Source organism: Dicentrarchus labrax, unplaced genomic scaffold, assembly GCF_905237075.1.
Source record: "Dicentrarchus labrax unplaced genomic scaffold, dlabrax2021, whole genome shotgun sequence".
Lineage (NCBI taxonomy): Eukaryota > Metazoa > Chordata > Actinopteri > Moronidae > Dicentrarchus > Dicentrarchus labrax.
This window is the reverse complement of record NW_026136713.1, coordinates 20,339,545-20,365,556: the sequence shown is the minus strand read 5'-3', so window position 1 is coordinate 20,365,556 and position 26,012 is coordinate 20,339,545. Positions and strand designations below refer to the sequence as shown.

The 26,012-nt window shown below is 40.5% G+C and overlaps 1 protein-coding gene across 1 annotated transcript in view; it reads right to left on the bottom strand.

Annotated features, from left to right (window-relative positions):
• fat2 (FAT atypical cadherin 2) overlaps positions 1–26,012 on the bottom strand; it is a 110,740-nt gene that overhangs the window by 11,211 nt on the left and 73,517 nt on the right. Inside the window, exons 20-28 of the mRNA XM_051420689.1 lie at positions 24,875–25,072; positions 21,989–22,589; positions 21,438–21,638; positions 17,311–17,468; positions 10,350–10,803; positions 7,521–7,674; positions 3,347–3,446; positions 3,075–3,223; positions 2,240–2,520 (exon numbers count right to left, since the gene is read on the bottom strand). Of these exons, the coding sequence (XP_051276649.1) occupies positions 2,240–2,520; positions 3,075–3,223; positions 3,347–3,446; positions 7,521–7,674; positions 10,350–10,803; positions 17,311–17,468; positions 21,438–21,638; positions 21,989–22,589; positions 24,875–25,072 (2,296 nt within the window). The remainder of the gene's footprint in view (positions 1–2,239; positions 2,521–3,074; positions 3,224–3,346; positions 3,447–7,520; positions 7,675–10,349; positions 10,804–17,310; positions 17,469–21,437; positions 21,639–21,988; positions 22,590–24,874; positions 25,073–26,012) is intronic.

The following is a 26,012-nucleotide window of genomic DNA, read 5'->3' as shown; positions in this document are numbered from 1 at the left end:
ATCACTCTCTTTGTTCTCACTGGATACTTTAATATTGTTCCACGAAGACTGTTAGTATATGTCCTAATACATATCTGGAGGGGATCTTCAACAACAAATCTGTTCGAACGAGGGGCTCTTGCATGAGGCTAAGAGGGTAAGAGAGCAAAAGAAAAAGTCGGGGCAGTGAAAGTAAAACATACAAAGACAAAATACAGAAAAAGGAGATATTCAGAGGGCGAGAGACAGGAGATCACATACTGTCTGACAGCTTGGGGACACGTCAATAAAACTATGCCATTAGAATCCCTGTACAAACAAACATATAAACCCTGGAAAAGAATATGGATACCATCACTGCACTATTTTGAAAAAGCACAATTTACTAAGCTGGGTCAAACACAGTAGACTGAGCCTCGTTTTCAAGGTATCACCGAATATGGCTCCTCCACCACTCTGTATTTACAACACATTAAAAACCAGCCAAACCACTAGAGCAACAACTCCAGGGGACTGTCTTACTCCCAGATAACAAAGTACCTTTTCGGTCAGATCCTCCCAGGATTGGAACAATTTACTACAACACATAAGAAACTGTGCCAACGACCATTCCTTCTCCACAACATTGAGAGCCTGGGTTATTAGAAATCTAACTTGTAAACACTAGAACAGCACTGCTGTTCAGTGTAGGAGCTGCTCCTGCTTATTATGCTCTGTGTTCATGGTATCCACACTCCTAAGCCCAACATTATTGTTTCTGTGTCATAACTGCCGCCGCTCTCTCTCTTGTCTATGTACTGCAGGCTTTGTTCGTATTGTATCAATTTAAATTTTGGTGCTTAACAACGCAGTGGGTGTTTCTGAAACTACGAGCAGCAGTCCCAGCAGTGGAATTATGGATTTAAGTCAACATTTTTTTCATGTTTAATAAATAAAATGAGTTAATAATGTAATTTAATAAAATTGAATGGAGTATTTATGCATTTTATGGGCTCAAATACTGCTTTTGTTCATGTCAACTGCAGTCTTAATGTTATGATACGTGGAGTGAGCTAATTCAATCATGAATATCAAATGAAATTGTTGCATATAAATGTTATTTCACACCATATTATAATTGTTGCAGTAGACACAAATTCAAGGTGAGTTATACAGTACATAAAATAAACATGTTCCAGATTAAAATCTTGATGACAATATGGGATTCTGTGTAGCTCTTTATATGTATTATACACTCTGATGGTTAAAATAAAAATGTATCAAGGTTGATTTTCTTCATCTGGGAGAGTCAAAAGTGACCGACACACCCTAATATGTCCACTTAAGTAATAAAGTAAAACTAAAAGAGTAAAAGGTGAAGGTGAATAAGGGAGGCTATTACAGAGAATAGTATAGCAAATAGAGAGATAGAGATAGAGATAGAAGGAGAGAGAATCAATCTCAGAAAGAGAAAGTGGAAAATGAAGACATGCGGAGAGATGAAGAAGAGAAATCACTTGATTATTTCCTGATGTTATCACGTCCAATCGGCCTCGTCTGTGAATGTTTCATCTTCCACAGTTTAATCAGCGTCATGTGTTGACAGACGACTCTACAGGCGGTCTTGTGTTTCCCATGATGCACCTCTCCGAATGACAATTAAATGCTTGTTTACAGTGACCTTGAATGACTGAACAATTCAGCCTGTCCTAACCTTTTGCATTACTGTGTGGCTCTGCAGAATGACGGAGAATGTTGGAATGATTTGGTTCCCAGGTTATTGACGTTTTCTTTTCCTTCAGTGCAGTTGACATTTCCCCGAGTGTTCCAATTAGATTCTTTTCTGCCATTAACTTTAAATAAACTGCACACCTAACTGCTAACAAAGATGCCTTAAATGAAAATCTATGTGACAATTACGGTAAATGTACTCATTCTGTGTTCAGTGAAATTGCAAGTGACATAACTATGGTTACCAGCCGGCCAATGTCAATGCCTGTTCTAGATGGATTTTGAATTAAACCAATACCCATTTTTTGAACAACTGCACTTGTTCCTTCAGAGAAGGAGTAAGTTATATCAGAGAAACAAACAAATATATATCGCTGGACTCGGTCGAGACCATCTAGAATATTCGGCGAGACAAATGGCCAAGTCTGAGTGAAAATACCAACTAGCCCGAGACAAATAGAAAAACATCTCGGCTGCATCTATATGTGAATCATGTGAATATATTCATGGAAAAAGAGGCTCATCGTTCTAAAATCGTATAAACACATACCTTCGTAGTCCATATCCCAGTGGTTCTTCCTGATGGAGTCGTTGTCGGAGCTGGACGGTGGCCTGGCAGGAAGGTTGGGGGCAACACTGCAAACAACCGGCCTTTGTGTCTTTGGAGAGGAAAGCCCGCCTCCCGACGAACTGATCTGGCTTCGTGGGCGAAGCGACCTGAACGGTGTGTGGTCGAGGTCGTTGATGGGACCGACCAATGAGCTCATCTCTATGGGGTTGACTTCCTGGTTGTTGGCTTTGAGGCTCTTGGCCAGACTGGGCTGGAAATAGCTGTGGGTGTGAAAAAATATGTTTTGGTTTCAGTTAAATATTCATCTTTGTGGACAAATCCCTGCCTAATGTTGCTTAGTGACCCTCTAGTGGATAACAATTTATTAATCCAGCTTTAACTAGAATTTTAGGATGTTTGAGGCAAATGGAAAAGCAGAAACATTTGAAGCCTGCTATGTTGCAAGGAAAAAATTGCAAGAGTTTCTTCTGACGGCCCTTTACAACTTCACAGTTGTATAATTTAAGAAATCCTTGCTCAACTGGAATCAAATTCTCCTCAAGTTTCTTTCATTTCCTAGTTGGTAATGTCTCCCTCTGACGTCCATAGGTTGCAAAAAGGTTGCATTACAATACACAGTGCAGAAAGTACTGTAAGCTGAAGAACAAGTTTTGCTATTTGTGCCGTTAGAAAAGAGTTCAAAATCTCCTGATAAATTCTGTTAACACTTTGTGGCAGTGACGGCTATGAAAGTGAAGTTTGTGTGTCTTAAAACATATAAACTGGACAAACCAAATATGTTGGAGACATTTTAGACCCAAAAATTTGCTCTTACCCATTGGAGTCCTGGACACAGACAGGCTTTTTCTTCTTCTGCTGGACATAACGTTTCCTGATGCAAACAAAGATGCCAACCAAGAAGAGTAATCCGAGCACGCTGACACTGATCTCCATGATTTCCATATAGCCAATCATTGGAGATACCTGATAGATAGATTGGGCAAATTAGCATAATTAAAGCTACCTATGGATGTTAAGTGTCATTTCCCTAACAGTTGTCTCTATAAATGTTGTGATGGCACTGAGAAACAACAGTAAAGGACTCACTTGAGGCAGCGGGTCGCAGTGGATGGAGCCGTCAGTGATTTTACAGTCAAAGCCTCCGGGACACGGATTGGGCGAACAGACTTCTAACTGATTGTGGCACCTAAGGGAGTAAAGGAAGTCGGATTTAGGACATTTGCAGATGACATGAATGATTATTTGAATATGCTGTAGTTTGTAGTGTGCATGTAGTGTATTGTTATTTAGTGGATGCTGGTTCAGGGCACATACTTTAAAGAAAACATGAGGACTGAGAACACTTAGCAGAACCAATCCAAAGTCTTTAGGGCGGTGATATGTGAATGTCTTGTGATTCTCTGATAAAAACCTGGCTGAAATATGTAGTGCCTCAGTACCCTTCCCCATTTCTCTCTCCAGCTGTGTCCCCCGCTGGTCTCCCTGTGTTTGTGTTGTTCCTGTCCTGCCACTCACTGTCCTGGCTCCTGGATCCCTGTTCACCTGCCATCCATCACCAACTTCCTCTACTACTGTGGTTGTTATATACGCTTCAGGTTTCTGCACTTATCCTCAATGTTAATTCCTGGTTGCTTATTCACTGTATTTTCTGCCTGGGGATAGCCTCACATCTGTTTGCCTGCCTGCTATCAAGGCACCTCTGCAGCCAGCTTTGCTTACACCATTTCCCCTGCCAGCCATCATCTCTTATCCTATCCTCCCATCCCATCCTCTTCACAATCTGAAGAACTTCACCTCACCTCTGTGTCCTGCACTTGGATCCACCTTACAACAATGTCATAACAGGTAGTGGAATGCAGTTAAGAGCTTTAAAAAAGCTGGAAAATGAGGCTTGAGTTAGGTTTTTCTTTAAAGTTTAGAAATAATTTTGAATGGCCTACTGGTAGTGGATCTTTTCTTATACAGAAATCAAGTTATCCTCAGCTTTTCCATCACTCAGACCTTGCAACTCATGGAATTATCCAGGTTATGGCCAAAAACCCAGCAGTTTCTCTCTAAACAGTTAATGTTATGACCGAACTGCTGTGTCCGTGAATGAGAGTGCTCCAGTGAAGAGCAGCTCAAAGGCTGCCACTTTGACCTGGGGGAGTAGGTAAAATTTGGCTGATGATACTAAGAGCTTTACTGCGGCCCTCCATCTTCCAGGCCCAGGCAGAAAACAGGCCCCCAAGGACCCACTGACAGAGCTCTGATTGCTAAGAGCCATCGCTGTGATACTCACAAAACCTATCATTTTGTTTTACATAAAACTGAAAAAAAGCTTTACCCTCTCATTTCCCAGGTGCTGAATTCCCTTGCTGTACAGCACTGAACGTATATTCCAGCAGTTACAGAATAAAATACAGCATTCAGTATTTTGGAACAGTTTGATTTTGGAAAGATGTGTTTTTTGATGGACTGAGATTTCAAGCCTGTATTTTTCTTCCCTTTACTCTCTTCTCTATTCATACTAGGATGCTGTAGGTAGATTAATATGCAATGTCTGGTTAGACTTTCAAAATAAACTATGCTGAGAAACATTTCAAATTTAAACAGTCTTAGTTTGGTTCAGATAAGATCTAGTTTTGGTTAAAATAAGTCAAACAAGTACGTAAGGTAAGGATACACAGATTTAAATTGTGCCAAAAGATCCTTTTGGCTTTTGGTTTCATACGGGACACGGAACAGCGGTGTCTTGGGTTAAAGTCCTGTGTTTGTTTGACCTCAACCTACAGCGTCCTAGTCTGAAGCATAGGGCCACTGACCCAGCTGCCATATTTGACGACCGAGGAATGAGAACGGGTTGTATGTGCTGCTGTCCACTGTACAGACTGATTACTATGTGATGCGCATATAAAGATAATTATCAGACCGCATCAAAAAACCTCTGCAGCATGATAAAACATCTACGTGCAGTATGTGTTTTACACGTCACACAGCAAAACTCCCACTTCCTGCCATTCAGTCCACCGGTGCTTATTTTTCATTCACTGAGTTAATCAAAAGCCGAACATGGACTGTTATTAATACCCGCAAGTAGAGACACAATTCCACAGGCGGCTTTAATAAAAGGGGAAATATGCAAATGCTGTTGTAATTTAATTTGAATGTCTCTTTTTCAGATGTGAGTGGTGTGAGTGGAATACAGCTAGCTGGTTGTGTAGGGTGATGAACAAAGTGTGCGATTGTGCGCATCTGACAGTGTGTGTTTGTGTGTGTTATAGTTAGTATAGTTAGAGTATGTGTCCAATCATATATACATGCAAATTCAAGGCCACACATGGTTTTTCATAATGCAAGCATGTACTGAAATGTAAGTGATGTTGCATATAATGAGGGTTGTGCTGCTTGGCCTTGTTTGAATCACGATAATAGCACTGTGTATCTAATTATGATTCTGTGGGTGTTCATCTGTTTGACCACAATACATGTGGGAGAGTTACAGCTGCAGGTAATTATCTTCCTCTCTTATGAATCTATTTTTTTCGGCTTATTTGATTAATCATTTAGTCTACAAAATATTGCAACTTGCAACCTTCACTTTTCTAGGTCAAGCCGTCACCTCTGTTATGATAACTGGAGGTGAAGGCGCCACATTGCTAAAAATACATCCAACAGTTCAAAATACATGAGCGGTAAGACTTTTTCTTAAAAGATAAAAATGAAAGTTGGTCTGTAAACTGTGACGAACATCCAGCAGTTTGAGTAAATCATTCAGTGTCGTTTTTTCTTTCAAATAAATTCATTACCAAACAGTCAGATTGCCTGACTGCTCCTTTCTTGCTGTAACTGCTACATCTACATCAACACACAAGAGATGTTTCAGCAGCGTTTTCCAGTTGTTTGTCTGACTAACAAATACAATCCAGCTGTCTACACAGGGCGCCTGTATTTCACTCAACCCAAATTGTATTTAGCAAAAATCCAGGTGCTCTACACTTGACACTGCACTGGAGCTCGATGCGGTGTTAGTGATGACGATTGGTGGTAGACAGTGGCTGTACTCCATTTAGTTGTGCTGGAGCCATTTAAATGGAGTGCATGCGGCTCATGAGGCAACAGGTGTGACACTGAACCTCTTTCAGATAATAATCAAACAAACTATAGTCTTTTTTACAGCTTTCAAGTGTGGCAGTACCGTATCTTTTTTTACTACCACTACAAACCGTGTGAAATATTTTATTTATCAGTCTGTATCATTTGCAATGCAGCCTGTACATGTGGTATTTTGCCACATGTAGCCATCATTTGAAGTTGGCATAAATTGTGTGTCATAAAGAAATGGAAGAGTGGAAACAATTCCCAACCACTGTGCCGCTCAGGTTTTGCAGTGCATCCCATCATTATACTGATAGAAATCACGGTCAGAGCCTGGGAAAAAAACGAATTTGTTATAAACCAGACTTTCCCTTAAAGATCACGTGCTACAAAAATAGCTTATGTTGTCTAAAGGGGAAAAAAGGTTTTAATTATGAACATAAAACCAAGAAAGAGGCAAATTCTTAAATAACAGTCATGTGATGCGTACTTCAGGGGGTTGAGCTCATTACCGTTATCACTGCAACTAATCTCATGTTAATGTAATGCGCAATGCGTTTGACATCAGAGCTGTAACATCACCCCAGTATAAGGTTAGGGTTACCCAATTCTGTTAACACACCTGCCCTACACAGCCTCTGATTGGTTGACAGACTCAACCCAAGGCATCGTGGGATTGACAGTGGACAGCTAACAACATGCTAATGACAACAACAACAACAGTGTTCACCATGGAACAATTAACAATACTTGTTTCATTGCGGTAAGAATTCATACCGTCACATCACTACATTGAAGTTGTTGTTTTAACCAGTGTGGATATTTTGGGCCTTCAAGAGATGTTTTGAACACCTTTAGGAATGTTGAGCATTTTCATTAGGAAAACTTACAAGTCAGGAGTCGCCCCATAATTTTGATCTTCTGTAAAAGCTTCTAAAACAGTGTTTTGATGAATATTGGACTGTAAAAGTCTCTGAAACCAAACTAATATTTTACAGCCTCATCAGCTCTTGAAGAAAGTTTTACACTGCACATACGTTCAACAGTAGAGACACTACTGCATGCTTAAAGTATGTGAAAATGCATTATTGATTAAAAAAGTTAATAAATAAAATATGTGTGTGTGTGTGTGTGTGTGTGTGTGTGTGTGTGTGTGTGTGTGTGTGTGTGTGTGTGTATTTACCGTGCATCAGCGTTGTCCAACGAGCAGTTGCACATGTATCCTTGAGTCTTGGGTACACACACCCTGCCGTGGGCACATGGCTGGGAGGCACACGGGTTGTCGGCCAGCTCGCAGCGGGCGCCATGGAAGAGTCCTGCACACCTGCAGCGCGGCTCTGCAGAGTAAATAAAACACACCCAGACGTCTGAGACAAGAGCTACTGATCAAAGCCATGGCCAGTTTGCCCTACAGGCAGTAAATAATCAAAGCAAAGGTCAACCTGATCCAGCCAGAGAACACGAGAGTGGGTTTGATATTTAAAGTGAAAAATCGGCCCTAAAAAACTTCAACCCTGTTTAACAGCAATTTTCTTGTTGTTTTTCCTCTTTCTCATCTTGTCCAGTAGCTTCAAAGAGGTCCGTTACTAGAAATGGTTTCACTCATCTGTAACATCGACAGTAAACATCGTGTTTTGTAAGTTGCCAGAATCAAAGACTATAAGCTTTTTTTCTAGATTTTGCCATTTTGCACTAAAGCTCAACCATCACACAAGAAGAAAACCACCTGCAAGGAGAAAACAGACCGATTTACACCCTCAGGAGCTCGAGAATGGAGAATGCAATGTAACGGCGACAAAAGCTGTTTTTGTCATTGTCGGGACGACTCTCATTCTGTATGTTATTACTGTCGACAGTGTCTGGAAGTAGTAAATGACACCTCTGAGTACCTCCCTGGTTGTTGAGTAACGTAGCTGGGACTTTTATTCTAAGTGTAAAAGTTGTCACATAAAGTAAAGCGCATTATTGTTTTATTGCAGGTATGAGTCACCGTGGTACTTTCACATAGACACTCATCACTGCCTGTTAAATAATGAATTACTTAATGCAGCAAAAATGCCCCCAAAAGGAAACACTTTAGTGGAACAAACCAGTTATTAGCAGTTTAATCACAGATATTGCATTTGCCTGTGGAATCCTCCTGCGTATTTGGTTATTTCCCACTGTTTTGCCTAAAAAGACAGTTATGCTCACATAAACACTTTTTAGTAATTTGTGGTTCAGTGTCTAGCCCAAGGACACTTTGACAAGGGGGGACAGGGATCGAACCACCAACCCTATGATACATGTTCAGCTAGCTCTAATACAGCCACCCTTATTTGAACAAATAGGGCACCTCAGTTGTTATCATGTGACCCAAAACATGGAACTTTGGTCACATGATCCAGCCATTTAGCCACTTGTTAGCAACCACCTTTTTTAAGACGTGTAAAAGCTTCAAAATGTACGAGTGAGTTATTTACTAACGTATTTCATGTCATGCAAAATCTAGTGTTAACCACAGACCTTATTTCAGGCGTCAAACCAAAAACCCATTGACTTTGAGGTGAGGGAACTGGGAGTGCATAAATGCTAATCCAGTTCCAGGTTTTGGGACTCATTCCTGCAGCACTCTATTAGGGGAAGGTGATATTCTTTTTGAGGTGTTACCTTATTTAGGAGGAGTTTCTTTGTCATCTGACATTTCTGACATAACAAACCTTGGCCTGACAAGTCCTAAACTGGCATATTAAAAGTAAAACAAGTTCAACCTTACTGTCTTCTTCTGCCCTGTTATTTCCTTTTACTCCGCATTCCTTTTGACTCACAAAGCAAACAAAATTGAAGCCTCTGTAAAACAGCAGGGGAATGACTTCATATTCTGCAGTAAAAAGAAAGACACATCCACAGCCTTCATTGTTTTTGCCGCCTGTCTGATTACATTAGCTTGACCTGGAAAGATCTTTTGGGAAATAATATTTGCTTGTTGTTCGCCTTCGCACCCCAGAATTTGTGCCTGAAGCATAACTGAAATGTGATTTGACGTGATGACGAATTGAGTCTTGAGAAAAGTAATACCTGGCTGTAACCTCCTGTCCACAGGGGGGCACGGTGGACATTTTCTTATTGTACAAAATTATGCAGCTCAGTAACCTAACAGGTAAAGTCATGTGAAAGAAAAACCAACAGGCTATAGGGTTTTGTTTGTTTACACTGGTCTTCCGTAGCACAGAGATCCATATCTTTTTCACAGCTTTATGTTTGGCTTCATATCCACCTTCCGAGAAAAGGGAACATATTGCCTGCACCCGGTGCCACAGCCTCACCGAGACTCAGGAGAATATTATTCTAAAGCTCCTGGTCTTTTATCTGTAAAATTGCAGGTGTGCTTATCAGCTGCTATTCTCAGTAAAGAATAAGGCAAGCTACCAGACATCCTCTTTTGTGATACATAATGCAAAAAAACAACAAGACATTGCAATTGGTCCTCTCCGACAACAATTTTTTTGTATCTTTTGTGTTCTGCCAAGAACTTATGCATTTGGCCAATTAGCAATAACCTAAGGCTGGAAGAAGCAAGCAGTCACATACAGCGCTGAGAGTCTGATAAGTATTTCAGACCAAGCTAATCTTTCATGGCGGAGCTGTGGTTCATCCCTGACTGAGAGGGTGCAGAGCAGCTTTAAGAAGTTTTGAAAATGTTTCATGCTAGGAAACCGTCTACTTCGTCCTTGTGTAATAATAACAACCTGACATTACTGATCTGCAGGACAGAATATTGCTCTGGCCCCATCCCCTTTTTTTAAAGAACTGCATATATATATGGTATGTCCCGCCCCTTAAAATCTGATTTTCAGTGAGCACAGAGAAACATTCTATTTTCAACAGCAAGACATCCTTCTAGTGTCAAACTCCAGTGTAAAGCTCCAACATCCAACTTTAGGAACCACAAGAAAAACCTATTTCTGAGAGGAGGTGGGATTTATAACCAGGTTTTTAGATTTGAGTGATATGACCTCTTCAGTGCTCTCACCTCCGCTGGCATCCTCCTTACACACTCCTCCGTTCTGACAGGGGCTGTTGTCACAGGCACCTGCTCTGCTGCAGCACTGGTACACCCCAAACACCCTCCTGCTGCCCGGCCTGGCCCACTCTGCTGCGTCACCCGCTCTGATTGGCTCCCCGTTGAGCTCCAGGCCCTCCAGGCAGCCGGTGAAATTACGCGGATGGAGGTGGACCTCCGGAGCAGACTCTTGAGCAAAAGAAGCGAAGAGCAAAGCGCCGTGGGAGCGCATCATCCGGCAAGGCTCGGTCAGGGCGATGAAGGCTGGATGCAGCTGGTCCAGAGTCAGTCTCAGGGCGGTGGAGTTGACCTCCAGCAGGATGCTGTGCCACTGGCCGTCTGACACTGGGTCAGATCGGATGAGTAAGGAACCAGGCGAGGTGTTTCCACAGCTGTACCGGAACTGCAGCTCTCCGTCAGTCAGCTGAAGAATGAGAATGAGAATCAGATAGCAAAAAGTTAATAACACAAAAACTTCTAATGTGCAAAAATTCCCATTGAAGTCACAGCTTAATGAATGACTCTAAACCCAATATCCTGAAAGAGTTAAGCTTTTAGACTTGTCAAGTTAGACAAGATCGACTGACCTCTTATCAGCTGTGTAGAGGCTCAAGATTACACTTTATGTAAACAGTTTGTTTTTTTTCTTTATCAGAAAGAGTGTCTGGGATGGGAAGCATGGGGGACGGTAAGTGACAAAGAAGTGTTGAGTTACAATTTTAATTCTAGGTCATTTAGCTTGCTTATTAGACAGCCATACCAGTCACTTTAATTTAATATTATTTATGTTCAATACATTTTTAACAAAGTCAGATGAATCTCTCAGGTAATATTGTTTTAAACTGTTCTAAATCATAAAAAGTAGTATCAAACTACGATATTGTTTTCATTTATATATTCACAAGTAATAAAGTAATACATATATTTAAGGATATCTGCATTTGGGGAGGGGGTTCTTTTTCTTTACAATTAAATGTATTTAATTGATTAAGATCATCGTCTGTTTGAATTCAGTTGATATTTAACATGCATTTTGGATTTGTTGACACTGTTTTATGTTATGTGCTTGTTATTATTGATTCCTTTGTTCAATTATGGCAATTTCTGCTGGTGTTGTTAGTTCCCCCGGATGCATTGATTTGATGATTTGAAGGTCAGAAGACGTCTTGGTTAAGTCTGGGCGGAATTGAGTTGAAAGTGAAAGGTACTTCGATGCTTAGGATATATAATCATTGTTTGAACAGATTTGAAATGGCTTTATTTCAACACGTTATCAGGACCTCCTTTATGTTGAAGTATAGTCATTTAAATGCTGCCTGCAAATCACCAAACTCTGCGTTTCTGTTTTTGTTTTTGGACTAGTCTGAATCTAAAATCACTGGTGCAAGCCTGGTAAGTATGGAGAGATAACAATCTGGTATGTGCTGTGTCTGTGTAGATAAAATGTTCATGTACCAAAGTAATAAATACACTTTTCACAGTGCACACCAAAAACAAAACTCGATGTCTTTTACATTCTGGAGACTTTAACAAGAAGATAAACAGGACTGTGTTCTCTTTGACAAGTCTTTTGTGTCGCAAATAAAATCAGCTTTTACTGTCAGCTCCCAATGTTTCCCCTGTACAGCACCACGCAGTCACACATTTATTCAGCATTTCATCAACATCAGTGGGAGCCTCTTAACGTTTCTGCACGCTCAGCGTTCCCACAAACTAACAAGCCAGCAGCTTTTTTTTTTCATGTTTTCTTTATGTAACAGAAGGCTCCTCATATCTTCCCTGCTAAATATACAGATGGAGTGCGCATTTTGAAAATTGCCAAGCATCACCCCATCGGACGCTGAAAGCCGTGATACATTATTGATACCAATCTGCTTTGTTACTGCTTCTTTAATTGCTGCAGGAAGATTAGCTTTTCTCGCTTTACTTTGCAGATCTATTTCCTTTCAGAGTTTTCATTTTTATGCTTTCTGTAAAACTCTAGCATGGGCGGGTTGTTCAGCATTCTGGCTCTGTGGGGCTGCGCTGGCCTGCTTTCTGTCCAATTCCCTGTGGCTGGAATGATGAAAAATACAAACAGGAATGATTAAGTCTGGAGGGACAGACCTGCAAACAAATTCCCATGGATCAATGACAGTGCACACAGAGGGGAGGGAGATGAGGGCTGCTCTGGCTTATCATGGAAAGATGCTGAAGTGCTGGCAGAAGAACAAGTGAAAACCTTGAGACATCCGAGGCGCCTGCCTCTTGTCTTTTAATCTATTTTACATGACTTGGTGTGACTTCTGGTGTGATTTATGGTGGATATTTGAAGAGAGATAGCATGGTTTGAAGCACTCAGGATTTTACAGTATCAGCACAGCCGATGTAGGGCGGGCACCGTGTCAAGTCAATCTCCATGCGGACTGAAGCTCTGGAGCATCAGTGCTTCACGACTCATAAATAAATCACCCTGAGCGCAAACGGTGTGAGCTTCCCGTGGGGAGCTTAAATACTGCTGGACAAAGATCAATATTCAACAATGGCTGCTACAGTCATTAGAATGTGGATGCTAAGGATGAGCAAGTACACCATTATCTGTATGTGTTCAACCAACTAAATTATCTGTAGGTGTTTCTGCACTCGGGCTGAGCGGGGTCAAACATGACATTGGTGGTGCTTAAACCTGAAGTTGTCAGGACTAACAAGAAGGTGTATATTTTAACCTGAAATTGACATGGGTTGATTCGAAGCTGCAACAGAGAAGTCTAAGAATTAAGTTTCAGAGCAATGAAGTAAGAATAAGATAACTTTTAAGACACGTTTTTTCATAAAAGTTGGTATATTTAGAAGGACGGACATTGATACATTTTACTCTGATGATATTTGTACTCGTAAAACGCAAATTATATGTACCAGATACTCGTTTCGGTCAAGGACTCGTTTCAATCGAGTACTTGCTCAACCCTTGTCTGTACCCAAAAGGTCGGGTTCGGACAAACATGTAGAAATGATGTGCGGGATGAGGTCGGGTTTGGTCGCGTCGCCTTGACATGATGCTTCAAGTTCTTTTTAGTGAAAATATAGTCGAAAAGTAAATGCTGATGATTTAAGATAATGCGTGCTTAATTTACCTATCATATGTATATTTTATATAATACATGCTTTTTGAAGGTCATTTGCAAGGAGCACTGCCTGTAAATAGGCAAGCTGTAACCATGGTAACAACAATTATGTGACAGTGCTTTAGTTCACATTGACTACATCAGGCTCAGTTCGGGTTCAGATATCTAAAACAGAATGCCTGTTGGGTTTGGCTTGGACTCGGACATAAACTGTAGCTTTGGACTCAAACACTTGTTCTGCTTGCATGTGATGTATGGTATTATACTGAGAGCATGCAGGAGGCATCACTGACTGCGCTCACTTGTTTATTGTGGCACAAAATACAATTTGGCAACATGGGAATAGCTTTGTCCACCTAGTAAAAGGTCTCATGTTTTATTCCCTTAGCTCCTATACTGTGTCCTTGAGCAAGACACAGAGCTCCTTCCTCCTGGTAGTAAGATAAAAGCCTGAGCTGGCATCAAAGATAATCAGTTTGTGTGACTGCAGCGAGCGTGAGCGATCAGCGTTGGTCCACTGATTCCACACCAGCGTGTATCTACATCATTGTCCACAAACTGCTCTGCTGTCAGGTTTGAGCTGTCACTCCTTATCAAGGACGGCGTTTTCTTTCCACTGACGAGTCACTTTTACTTCTGCTCGGCTTGCCACAGTGGCTTTTCATTCAAGCAGCTGCAATTTCCATTTCAAAGGTGATGACATAGAGTAAGATGTGTGAAGACATAAAAGAGAATTAGCAGCGGCAAATAAGTCTGAACTTTAATTTGTGTTTTTTTTTTTTTCCAAAGCTCTGTACGGAGCGTACTGAAGAGATTTGGTGGTTTGGAAGAAGGCACGGCAGAAGCTCCCGAGGGGAACGAAGTGCACAAATAGCGTCTTGTATCTCCAGGAACTTTCTCTAAAGACATCACAAAAAACCAGGAGAGGGACTTCTCAGATGACCATATTCAGAAATTCCTTCTGAAGCCATTCGAGCTCACAATGAATCAGGCAGGGACCCATTCTTGCATGTGCGAGCCGAGAACCAAAACCCAGGAGGTAGAACCTTGGGAAAGACTGAATGCTGCTTTTGAAGTTTCCCAAGAATCAAAATGATTGAATATTCCGCGTGAGTGCACACGGATGTCACACAAATGAGAAGCCCACAAGGGGAAGTATCACACTGCATTTCAAGTGCATAGAAAGTAGTTTTTTTGGTTATCTGTTTAGAGAATTATTCATGCCTCTCAAAGAATACAACAAGTCATTATTCTCTTTCAACGTGCCCGTTTAATATGGTACAGTAGACCTTGTACTGTAGCACCGAGATGAATCTCTCTTTCCCCCAACAATTCCAAAAATCACGCCAATAAATCTTGCAGACGGCTTTTCATTAGGACTCCTGCAGAAGCCGAACTGGTTCCCTCAGCTTGCATTTTGAGTGAAAAGGGCAACATGTTGCTCACGTGCTGCGTTCAGAGCCAGCAGTCGTCACAACTCGAGTTAAAAGGGCAATGATGGGCTGATTACTCTGGGAAAGCAGGGAATAATGAAGGCAGACGTGTATCGCCAGATTCATAATGTGGAATTTAAAAATGTGTGCCGGGTGGGGGGTTCACCGCCGCCTCTGATATTCTATCAGGCATTTAGCACACATAAACACATGAAATGCAGAGATAAAGGAGAGGCATGCCTGATATGCTCTAACGTGTGATCATCGGCGAGATTTGGCAAGAGACAACCAGCAACGTTTGGACAAAAGAAAAACACTAACTCGAGAACAAACTCTCTCTCTGGCTTTTCTTGTCAGCACAGAGAATGTAAAAAGGCCCAGGACACAGCTGGTATTTCACGGTGACGAAGGGCACGTTGTCTGAAATGTCAGTGTTGCCACAATAGAACAAGTTTAAATTGAGTTGATTTTATTTGCCAAGTTTCAGGGTGTCAACAGGTGCTGTGTGATGCTGACAGTGTTGACCCAGATACACAGCGGAGTGTTCTGCTATTATGGGATTTGTGTTTGCAGTAAACACAGAAAAGGACAAACAGATTAGACACAAAATGTTCACCAGATGTCAAATATTTCAAAAAATGTGACACCTGTGCTGATAACATGACATCTGGCACAAAGTAACAAATAAAATATTGACATTTAAGATGATATCAGTTTACACGGTTGAAGTAGAACATCCAGCGGTGTTTGTGAATCTGAGCCGGAAACATTTTGGACTGAAAAGCTTTGCTCGTCGTCAGCGCTCCCCAGTGAGAACTCCCTTAGATTAAATCTGCCGCTCTTAGATTTGATCATTCTGATAGTAAATTAGTGTCAAACAACAACATAACACTAACAGTGCTGAAAAATTAGGAGGAGATTTTATCTCCCCACAGCAGCAATGCTCGAAGGGCAAAATAAATTACCTGCCAGCTCAAGGGAGAACGCAACAAATATTTACACTTCCTTCAAATGAATGAAAATAATGATTTTCTTGTTCGTTTAGTTGTAATTGAATTGCGGCGTGTGTGTGTTATCGTGCTGAGCTGCTGTGATATTTCCAACCAGCAGACAATAAAGGGGTGCTTTATATCTCAAGTGAACAGAACAAACACAGACATGCATGTCTTTGAAACGAACGCTGCAGTGCTGCTGAGAGCCAACTAATGCAAAACCTAATTAATTGAAAGTATGAGTTAAAATGTATGAATTCAGTCTTATTCTGACTTTTATGCTTCGTTGCTAACTTCTGATCCTCCTGCACTAGGATTTTCACCTCTGGGATCTTGATGACTTTGCCTACATTATCTGGTCGAGCTAAAGTTTGCAGCACCTTTTGAATCACTTCATAAAACACAATTTATGTGACTGTAATTCAGCTTTATGTAATATTATTCAAAAAACAACTATAAAAACACCTCAGTGGTGATAGAAGCCTTAACATATTTTATTATAACTAAATTATATGATATCACGTTTTGCCTTTTTATGTTTTAATTGTTATATTGGATTATTATTACTGATTCAAGATGATGTGCCATTTTAATGTTGGGTTGAGATGAATACAACTTTAATGATTTAATAGTTTAGTCTTTAGCAGGGGTATTTGTAGTCTAACACTGCAGCCCTGGCCTGTGCTGGTTTACATTTAGCCAAATTTGGTACCGTTAAAATGATGCCGAATTAGCTGTCAGCATTTCCTGTTTGCAGTGTACCCATGGATGTACGTCAACTATCACTGGATTACTCTGATACTGAAGAAAACTTAAAAACGCAGTAGTTTTCAGGCTAGTCTGGAGTTGCTTTTTTATGGAGATTTAAACGATTTATCACGGATAATGATATCCTGAGGTGTGTCTTCGGATTTGAGTTGAAGAAGTACCTCCAAAGCCAAGATCTTTCGAGTGACTAGTAACTATATCTTTCAGACAACTTTAGTGGAGGAGAAGTAGAGAATAGCAGAAAATGAACGCACTCATAAGAAAAGTATCTCAAGTAGCACTTAAAGCAGCTACAAGGAAGTTTCACTTTGTGTTGATTCTGGCGACCCATGTGGACAAAAACAGTGTTTCCACTGCCTTGTTTCATTGATTTCAAGGGGAATTGGGGGAAATTATTAATAACTATAGTAACTTTAGTACATTTATTTAGTTAGAGTCCACCACTGGATTAGTAACATCCAGTAACAGGCTGAAATTTGGGAGCAAACAAACAAGCAAACAAAAAGAGGCTGCATCTGTTTATAAAAAAAGTGATTTAGGAATTCATAAGAAGAGTACATCTGCCACAAATGGTTCAAAATAAATCCAGGCATCTGTTCCTCTTTAAATGCAGCCTCAGAGACAGAAATTCTACCTGTAAAGTTCCCCAATTGCTGGTGCTGTTTGTGGACATGATGAGGCCTTGCTCCTGGAAAGTCTTAAACCTCAGTGACAGCTTGAAATCCTGGTTGTCCTCGTCCATCCTGTGAAGGTACTTCAGGTAGGATTTACCATCGAATCTCACTGCCGACTCTGAAACACAGAAATATGAAGATCAATACAATTTTTCTAACTGTTGTTTTTGTCATACTTTCACGCAGGATGTGAAAATAACGCAGCTTTCACAGCTTGAATAAAGGCCTCAACTATCACACCACAAGTCATGGCAGCCCTCATGATTGTTTATGTTTCTCATCACCCTGTATTATATGAAAAATGAAAAAACTTATAGAGACAATGTGACAAAAGTGAATTGGCAATTGCTCCCTTTGTACAGACTCATCTTGTATCTATCTATGCTCTCTTGGAAGTCCACAAAAACTGCAACCTTACAGGGGAGCTGCTGGTCTACTAGTGGCCAGTTAGTTAGTTTGTGTGACTTTGGTGTTTTAACTTATAGATACTTCTGATATCATTTTCAATCTAGCCTCAATCATCTCTCTAACCAGACTTTGCTATAATATTCATGGTTTCATGGTTAACACACTGAAGTCCTTTCATGGTTTAAACAACTAGTGTTTGGTGTATTACTGCTGACAAATTTCCAGTGAATAGAAACCAAGAGAAGCCAGCAGACGCTTGAACGACCACCAAGCGTCAGACTTTTGGTATGTTTAGGAAAGTGGTCTTTAGTAGGGCAAAATAGTTTTTTGGAAAACTTTAGATGACATGATTACACAACTTGTAATAATTTATTGGCACTGGAAACTGAGACATATATTCTCAGATAAACAAATGATCAGACTCATGTAATTCATGTTACATTCGGTACAAAGCAACTTCTATTTAAGTCTTACCTTTTCATAGTAGCAGACTTGTACAAATCAGAGCTTTTGTAGGCACCAAACTCCTCCAGAATAATTCCAACCAAATTAACCTTGTTTCACTTTCCATCTCAAGGCCTAACAAATTTTTTTCAATCCTCTCCTCCTTCTGTTTATTCACCCTCACTTTCCACTAAATGTGAGTCGGCAGATGAAACGTTATAAACTGACTGTAATGTGTGAGCTCAGATCTAAATGACTGCAACTAAAGAGAAAAAAAATACATGTTTTTCTAAAAATTCTTTGATCTTTTTAACTGGAAAATCGCCAAAAGCTGAAAAAACAAAAAAGCCCAAAAAGCAACAACCAAATAACAAAACTGCATCTGGACGAAGTTTAAATGTCGACAACAGTAACAAGGAAGGAAGGAAGGAAGGAAGGAAGGAGGAGGAGTGAATTCCTGAATGGATGGATCAGTGATCATCCTAAAAGCAAAAGGGAGCACATTAGTCTACAGACAAAACTTCTTCTGCTTTTTTAGTGGTTCTTAGATTAAACTTTAATGATGCCTGTGGGGTAGGTTCAGTAACAACACGTTTCCAAAGTCTTCTGGTTCATAAAAAAACAACTCCTTTCTTGGTGAAAACCTTTTTCCGAAGTGGGATTTGAATCTAGTAACTTTTATTTTGACCTTGAGATCCACACTGCTCTCTGAAGGAAATATAAAAAACAACAGTTAGATCGATAAGGTTTGTTTGTGACTCAAAGTCACCAGAGGGGTGAACTACAAAGCGGGATGAATGAATGAAAGCCAGAGTATTCAATGTCACAAAAGTGTCTCTAAATCGTTATGGTAACTTATGCTTAACTTAACTTCGGCTCTAAAAGTGCCACTCTTTCACTAATCAAAATCAATCAAACTTTGAATGCATAAAAAGGTCCAAAATTCAATAACTCCTGTTTGTTTGTATAATGACTTTTTTCAGTTTCTTCATTTACATTGTCAAATCAGCTAACCTTTATAACCTTTATAATGTGCAACACTATTTACTGAGAGTGGTTATCATTCTTGTGAATTTTCTAAGGTTGTTTATTATTTTTTAATTAATTGAGTGAAGGTTCAGAGTCCATAAAGTCCATAAAAAGTGTTGAAAAAAAAAAAAAGTTATGATGGGAAATAAAGCTTTTCTAAATTGCATTTTAAATGATTAATCGACTAATTGTTTTGCCACTAAAACTATAGTTGGTAATTATATATTAATATATGAAAAATCCAGAGTTGGTGGCTAAATGTATACCCTGTTTTTACATTTTGAATACAGACTGTCAAACTTTTGTTGATGATGTTCACTTGAGTGATTGATTCAGTATTTGGTTTAGCAGGTTCAAATCTAAATCTATAATCACAATTATGGGTTGGTTTCCATGACTGGAGTCCGCTTGAATAAGATTACATAAGGTTCAGCGTATGCAACTAAGACATCTCAAAACAGCCACCTTTTCATGTTTAATTAAATGTTATTCTTTAATGTATTTATTTATTGCATATTATATTTATGATCTTTGTTATTTGAAGAAAAAAAATAATCAGCAGTTAACTTACAATATCGATTAATATAAACTGGAGTTTGACACCGTTAGTGCAACTGCTACAAGATACTTGTTGTTCTTTGTTGTTCTCCGTCGTCACACGACATCTCTTTATCGCTGAACCCCAGAGTCTCTTAAGCCCAAAGAGGTATCCGATATAGTCAAAATACAGTGGCGATAACGCTTTAAGAAGATGTTCCTGAGGGAAGAAGACTCTAAACAAACTGATAATGAGTATACATCTTGGAGAGCCCCTAGCTGACTTTTATTCTGTCTTCACACCACTAATCCTCACAGGAATGCCAACACAAATCAGTGAGGACGATCCGGCGAGGTGGCGCCGCCGCTTAATGATTTAGATGTTCTGTCGGCTGTAACAGAAGCTAACAGAGTGCCCACATTCACACTATTCTGAGTGATTTGTATGAAATCTTGGGGATTTACTACCTTTGTTCCCTGTGTTTTAACAGGTAAGAAGAAGAAGGCTACACCTTCATCGACTTCAGCGAGTGACAGAAAAGGGGCCTTTATGCTCGGAAAGTCCAGTAGAAATAAGGGGAATCCACAGAACCGGCTAATCCTCATGTTCAGCTTTTCTTTCTTCTGAGACTAACTTCATCCTCAAACCCACAACTGAAGTCTCAGTGTCCTCCTGGCAACATGAAAAGTTACAAAACTCTCCAAAAAGAGCTGTCAGTCACAAATCCACATAACTATTATTATGCTTATTCTAAGTTTAGAGTGAATAGTACTACATACTGAAAACCTAAGTGTACTCCCACAGTCAGTACTAAGACTTTTGATTTTGCTATTGATGTTATTGTCCACTCACAGCAGCAAAAGATTCAAATAAACTGCAGATGGTGGTAGGATCACCCCTCATTTACTATCTGTGTTACAAAAGTAGTGTCCCTAGTTTGTAGTTATGAAGTATTGTTACTTTTTGTACAACATGAATAAGAAACAAGTGTCCTTTTCTCCCAATTTATATTAATAATTTGTCCCCTAATTGCTTTTTTTTACAAATAATTAATGTAACAAGTTTATCTTCCTTTGAGCCTTTCAGCAGCACCTCTCCTTCTTTTAATTCACTGAACATTGTCTTCTGTAATCCTTGTACTTTTGTGTAGAAATAAAAAATAAATACAAAACCTAAAAGACTAAAATGTATTTTTTTTCCCATTATGACAAAAGAAAGAAAAAGAGACAAAAAAGGTGCAAAATGTAGTTGGAAGTAAACCTCTCTTCACTTCAGTTTTCCTCACTAACACCTTCATGTGTTTTTTTTTTTGTTGCACACCTACATCCACAGTTGGCTGAGCTTGCGGAGAACGTGCACTCTCTGCTCTGTGTGGCTGTTAAGAGAGTTGACTGAAATTACTCTGCCAGAGTGCACGTACGGCTCATTTTCTTATTCAGTGCTGAGGCATTGAATCGGATCGATTGTGGGAGCAGCAGGAAGATGCTGCTGCGTCTGAGAGGAGAGCAATGAGCTGTGTGTTGGTGTGTCTATGAACCTCACAATCGCTGTTCCTTCTGGTTCACACACGCTCACATCAATACCCGCATGCACTCTCCCTCATTAACGCCTCTCCAAAGCACGAGTACATACACAAATGCACACAGTCAGACGGACAGACAGACGTACCGTTACAGGGGCAGATGCTCTCCCAGGTGTGTTGTGGGGTGATGTAACCGGCTCTGGCAGTGGTGTAATGGCTCAGTCTTCCTCCTGACAGTTGGACGGCGTTCCTGCAGCCTCGAGGCGGACAGCCGGTACCCAGACACCCGTTGTGGCTCACCCTGAGGATGCTGAGGCCCAGAGAGTCCTCGATGTCCGATATAATACCTACATCAAAGAGTTCAGCTTTCAGACAGCACATTCGAAGAGACTCTTCATCTTGCAGGGATTACCTGATGTACTTTGTGTCCAAATGAATGGCTTTCAAAGAGTCTTACTCTATTGAAGAAAAGTACCTTAAATCTGGAACTTGATTGCATGTCATTTTCAAATCCAAGAAGATGAATATGAATCTAATCTTTTTAATTTAAAATGCATTATATATCATATTTCCGCCTTATTGTGTAGTTCTCATACATTAATCATAGAATACGTTTTTTCTTATGGGGTGGACTAGGGTCAAGGCCCTCATTGTGGCAGCAAATTTGAATGGCTGAATATTTATCATGACTGATTACCTGCGAGTCTGTTGGTTGGCAGAGACTGGATGTGTCCACTCTGAGTCCTCCAGATCAGCAGGGCCTCCAGGACCTTGGCATTAGGTAGCTTCTGCAGGCTGGCCAGGTGAAGCTCTTGCCTGGGTAAACCCAGAGCTTGTCCTAGGATGCGTTGGAGGCCTCTCCAGTGGTCACCCAGAAACTCCTCAGGTGTCAACCCATCCAGCTGCAATGTCAGGCCAGAGTCCAGCACCCTCTGGTCAGCCGCCCACACATGAACTCTGACCCCGGTCCAGACACTGAACTTCCCATCGGTCACACTGACGTTCAGGGAGTACGAGCCCTCCTCCAGGTTTTCGTCCGCCCAGATTTTGCCATCAGCCAGGTCGACGGAGAATCTCCCCATGTCTGGATTTTCTGACACCAGCTTGTAGGTCAGGACGTCCTGCAGATCCTGGTCTGAGGCGTGGAGCCTGCCTATGACGCGGTTGGCAAACAGCCCGCCGGAGGTAGTGATGAAGACCTCCAAAGGCACCACAGAGGGAGGATACTTGCTCTGCTCTGTGACATTGATGTTGACCACACAGATGGAGGAGAGTGGGGGATGCCCGCTGTCTGTCACCTGATTGGTACATTGATAGCACAAAACACAAAGATTAGACTAATACCATACCTGCCTTTTTTTTTATTACATCAGATTTTGTAACTGTAAGACAGTGGGAGCCATAAGTTTTATTTATAGGAATAATTTGATATTTAGGAAAGTATGCTGATTTGCCTAATTGTTGCAAGTTATATGAAGAGATCGATACCCCTCTTATATATGTAATGTGAATATAATGCTGGAGCTAAAAGCAGGTTTGGCTTAGCTTAGAATAAAGACTGGAAACAGGGAAACAGCTAGACTGTCAAAAACAAACAAAATCCACCTACCAGCTCCTCTAAAGAGTCACTCCTGTCTGCAAAGAAATAGTCCCATGCACATCCCCAAGAAAACCACATGTCGTTTTTAGGCTTCGGTTTTTGTTCGTAATTGAGATACAACTGGTTAATTATTGAGCTTTCGAGGTAGGTGGTAAGCAGAATTTGTGAACAGAGCTTTTTCCCCCAGTCTCTGTGCTAAGCCCAGCTCAGCGCCTGCTGGCTCCAGCTTCATATTGATTCCTATGTTATTATTATGTCTGCCTTTCAAAGATTTCTGCAATATTTGCTTTTTTGATGTAAAAATACAAAGTAGTTTTTAACCTCCTCTGAAAATGATTGAGAACAATCTGAAAAAGAAAAATCCCCCTTTGATTGAACTGCTCACAACTCACAGACATGCGAGGAGTCACAGGCAGAAAAAAGTTGACAACAAGGCATAACGGATATAATGTTGAGTTTATTACTGTTATTGCTGAATATGTGTCTATGATACTCCAAATGCTGTATATGTGGACTTTTTCGTACTCTGACCAGAGGCTGGCTAAAAACATATTTTTACGCACGGAAAAGGTCAAAATAAAAAATTCAGAATTTGTACCAAAATATCATCTGTCAGCAGTTTTAAAGCCAAAAAGCCTTAGTACCAACCTACAAAATCCATGTATTGCAATCCACTCATATGCATATTCAGCTGTACTGTAATGCTTTCAGTTCATCATCTTGACCAGCCTTAAAGGCTGTAACCTCATAATAACCTTTTTTTTCTAGTGGGAAGAGATAACAGGGTAAACTTTATTCAACTCTACTCTAGGATTCTAGTCATTTTTTATACTATTAGTTAGTTTATAACTTTGAATGCTATTAAATTCGCAGCAGTGGGCTTTTTCTAATAATACAATTTTCATGATCCCTGAAGGACAAAACATACCTGTCTGTATAACTGTGATGGTAATAAGCAGAAATTGTGACCCCACATCAAGAAAATGCAATTATCGGCAGTCTGAAGTCAAAACCTTTTAGCTCCCTGTGAATCTAAAGCACCACAGGCTCAGGTTTGTGAGGTCACTCCTGAACAGTGCTGAGGATGTTAGTCTTAATTACTCCCTGTAGAAAGTAATTTGGTACACTGCTTGTTATATTTAATTTCTGTTACTCAGCAACATCGCTCAAAAGAACTCACTCCATCACCAGACTATGGCTTATTCGACGTGTTTATCACTATAGCAGTGGTTATACTGCAGGAAGAGTTTGTCAGACAACCTGTTGCTCCTCGGAGTCAGCACAAGACTGCCCGGGCTGAAGAGCCTCTGCACAGGTGAAATAGACAGCACTGCTGTGTTGAAGTTTATGGATAGGGAAACTGCTCAGGATCTCTGACCCCAACTTCAAATATTTAGTGATCTCAGTGTCAAAGGAAGCTGTATCCTCCTCCTCGAAAGAAAGGAAGTCGCTCACGTGATTGTTGTAATGTGATTACTGAATTTAGTTGCATTACTGTGTTGCAGAAAAATGTAATGTGATTGCAGTAATGCATTACTTTTAAAACCACCCTTGACACAATGAAAATGACTGTGTTACCACTTCCTCCTCTGCGTGCCAATGTGATTGCCACCTCTCCTGAGAGCACCGTCAGCAACAGAGCAACCGAGGCCATGAGGAACACTGCAGTGAATCAGCATTTTACCACTGAACCAGGACTCCAGTAAACACTTTGTTTCTTTCATAATATGAGAATTGTCATTTTATAGTCATGAGATTCCAGTAAAAAGATGAAGATGTGAATCTCAGGGGTTATATGTGAGATTAAGCAAATATGAAAATAGATTTGTATCCTCCCACTGGGTCAAAACAGCATAAGAAAGGCGCTTAAAGCTTAAAGCTTAACTCACGCTAGAGTGAAAAAGAGGTGATTACTTGGAGGAGGTGATATGTGAATCAAACTCTGAAGTAAACACAGCGTAGAGTCATACACAGTATTCTTACCTGTATCTTGAGCTGGTGTTGTGGTCTGACCTTCTTTCTGAGTGGAGCAGAGAGCGACAGCAGGCCTCCCTGGTCGACGTGGAAACGGCGATCCTCGTTGCCGCTGACGATGTGGAAGGAGAAAGGCGGTCCGTTCCTGGGAGTGTCTTTGTCCGTCACCACGAGCTGGAGGATGCTGCTGCCGACCGACTCGCCCTCCTGCAGGAGACCAGCTTTATTAATTCACCTTTTACTTTAAGTCTTATTACTTCTATTGATTCATTTCCATTTTAATGCAGCGGCACTGCAATAAAGTTTACTTTCATAAAGATTATGGCGTTCAGTTGTGTTTTTTGTGTGCTTATAGTCATTTTTGGTGGCTATATGAGAATGAAATCGAACATATGAAAAATAATATATGAGAGTGCATTTGTTTTCGAGGGAGCTCATTGCAGCCTTTCATTCTACAGGAGATAAAAGGGAAGTAAGAAATCATTAGTTTTATCTACCAGGCCATAATACTGCAAATCATTCTGCATACTTCCTGGCAGCCACTGATTTCCATTCATGTCAGTACTTTTTCAAAAGTAACCACTAACATTAAACATTTTGCTTTTTCACTTTATCAAAGCTTTACTAGCAATATGCGATATTGTGGTTGTGCCCGTTTTCAAAGCCCTTACCTTTGGTGCATTGAAGGATGCTCCGATGCAAGTGTCTGCAGGGGCGCCCCTATTCATTAACCTAATAAAATATGCATGTTTTATTTATTTTAACTTTTCTATTTGACTTTCCAACGACATAGCTCATCAATATTAAAAGTACTGTGCTACCAAGAAAAGTTTAGAAAATGGTCCGTGCTTGCAACTTAAGCACCACAGGACAGTAAATTGTTCACTATGACTGATTACCTATCCAAAGCCATCTTAAAAGGCTCTGTCTGTTGATTTTCATGGCACACAGAAATTAATAGAAAGCTGTGGTTCCCTGGAAGGTGGGTTATCAATCTATTTGGGAGGAGGGCAGCAATGAAATACAACCAATTTGGAGTTAATGGGCTAAAACATGTTGCACCTCCGGCGTGGTCTTTCAAATTTCAATTAGAGCATGCATCACAAAGCAAAGAATGGCTTCATCAGACTGTGAGGAACGTACAGGA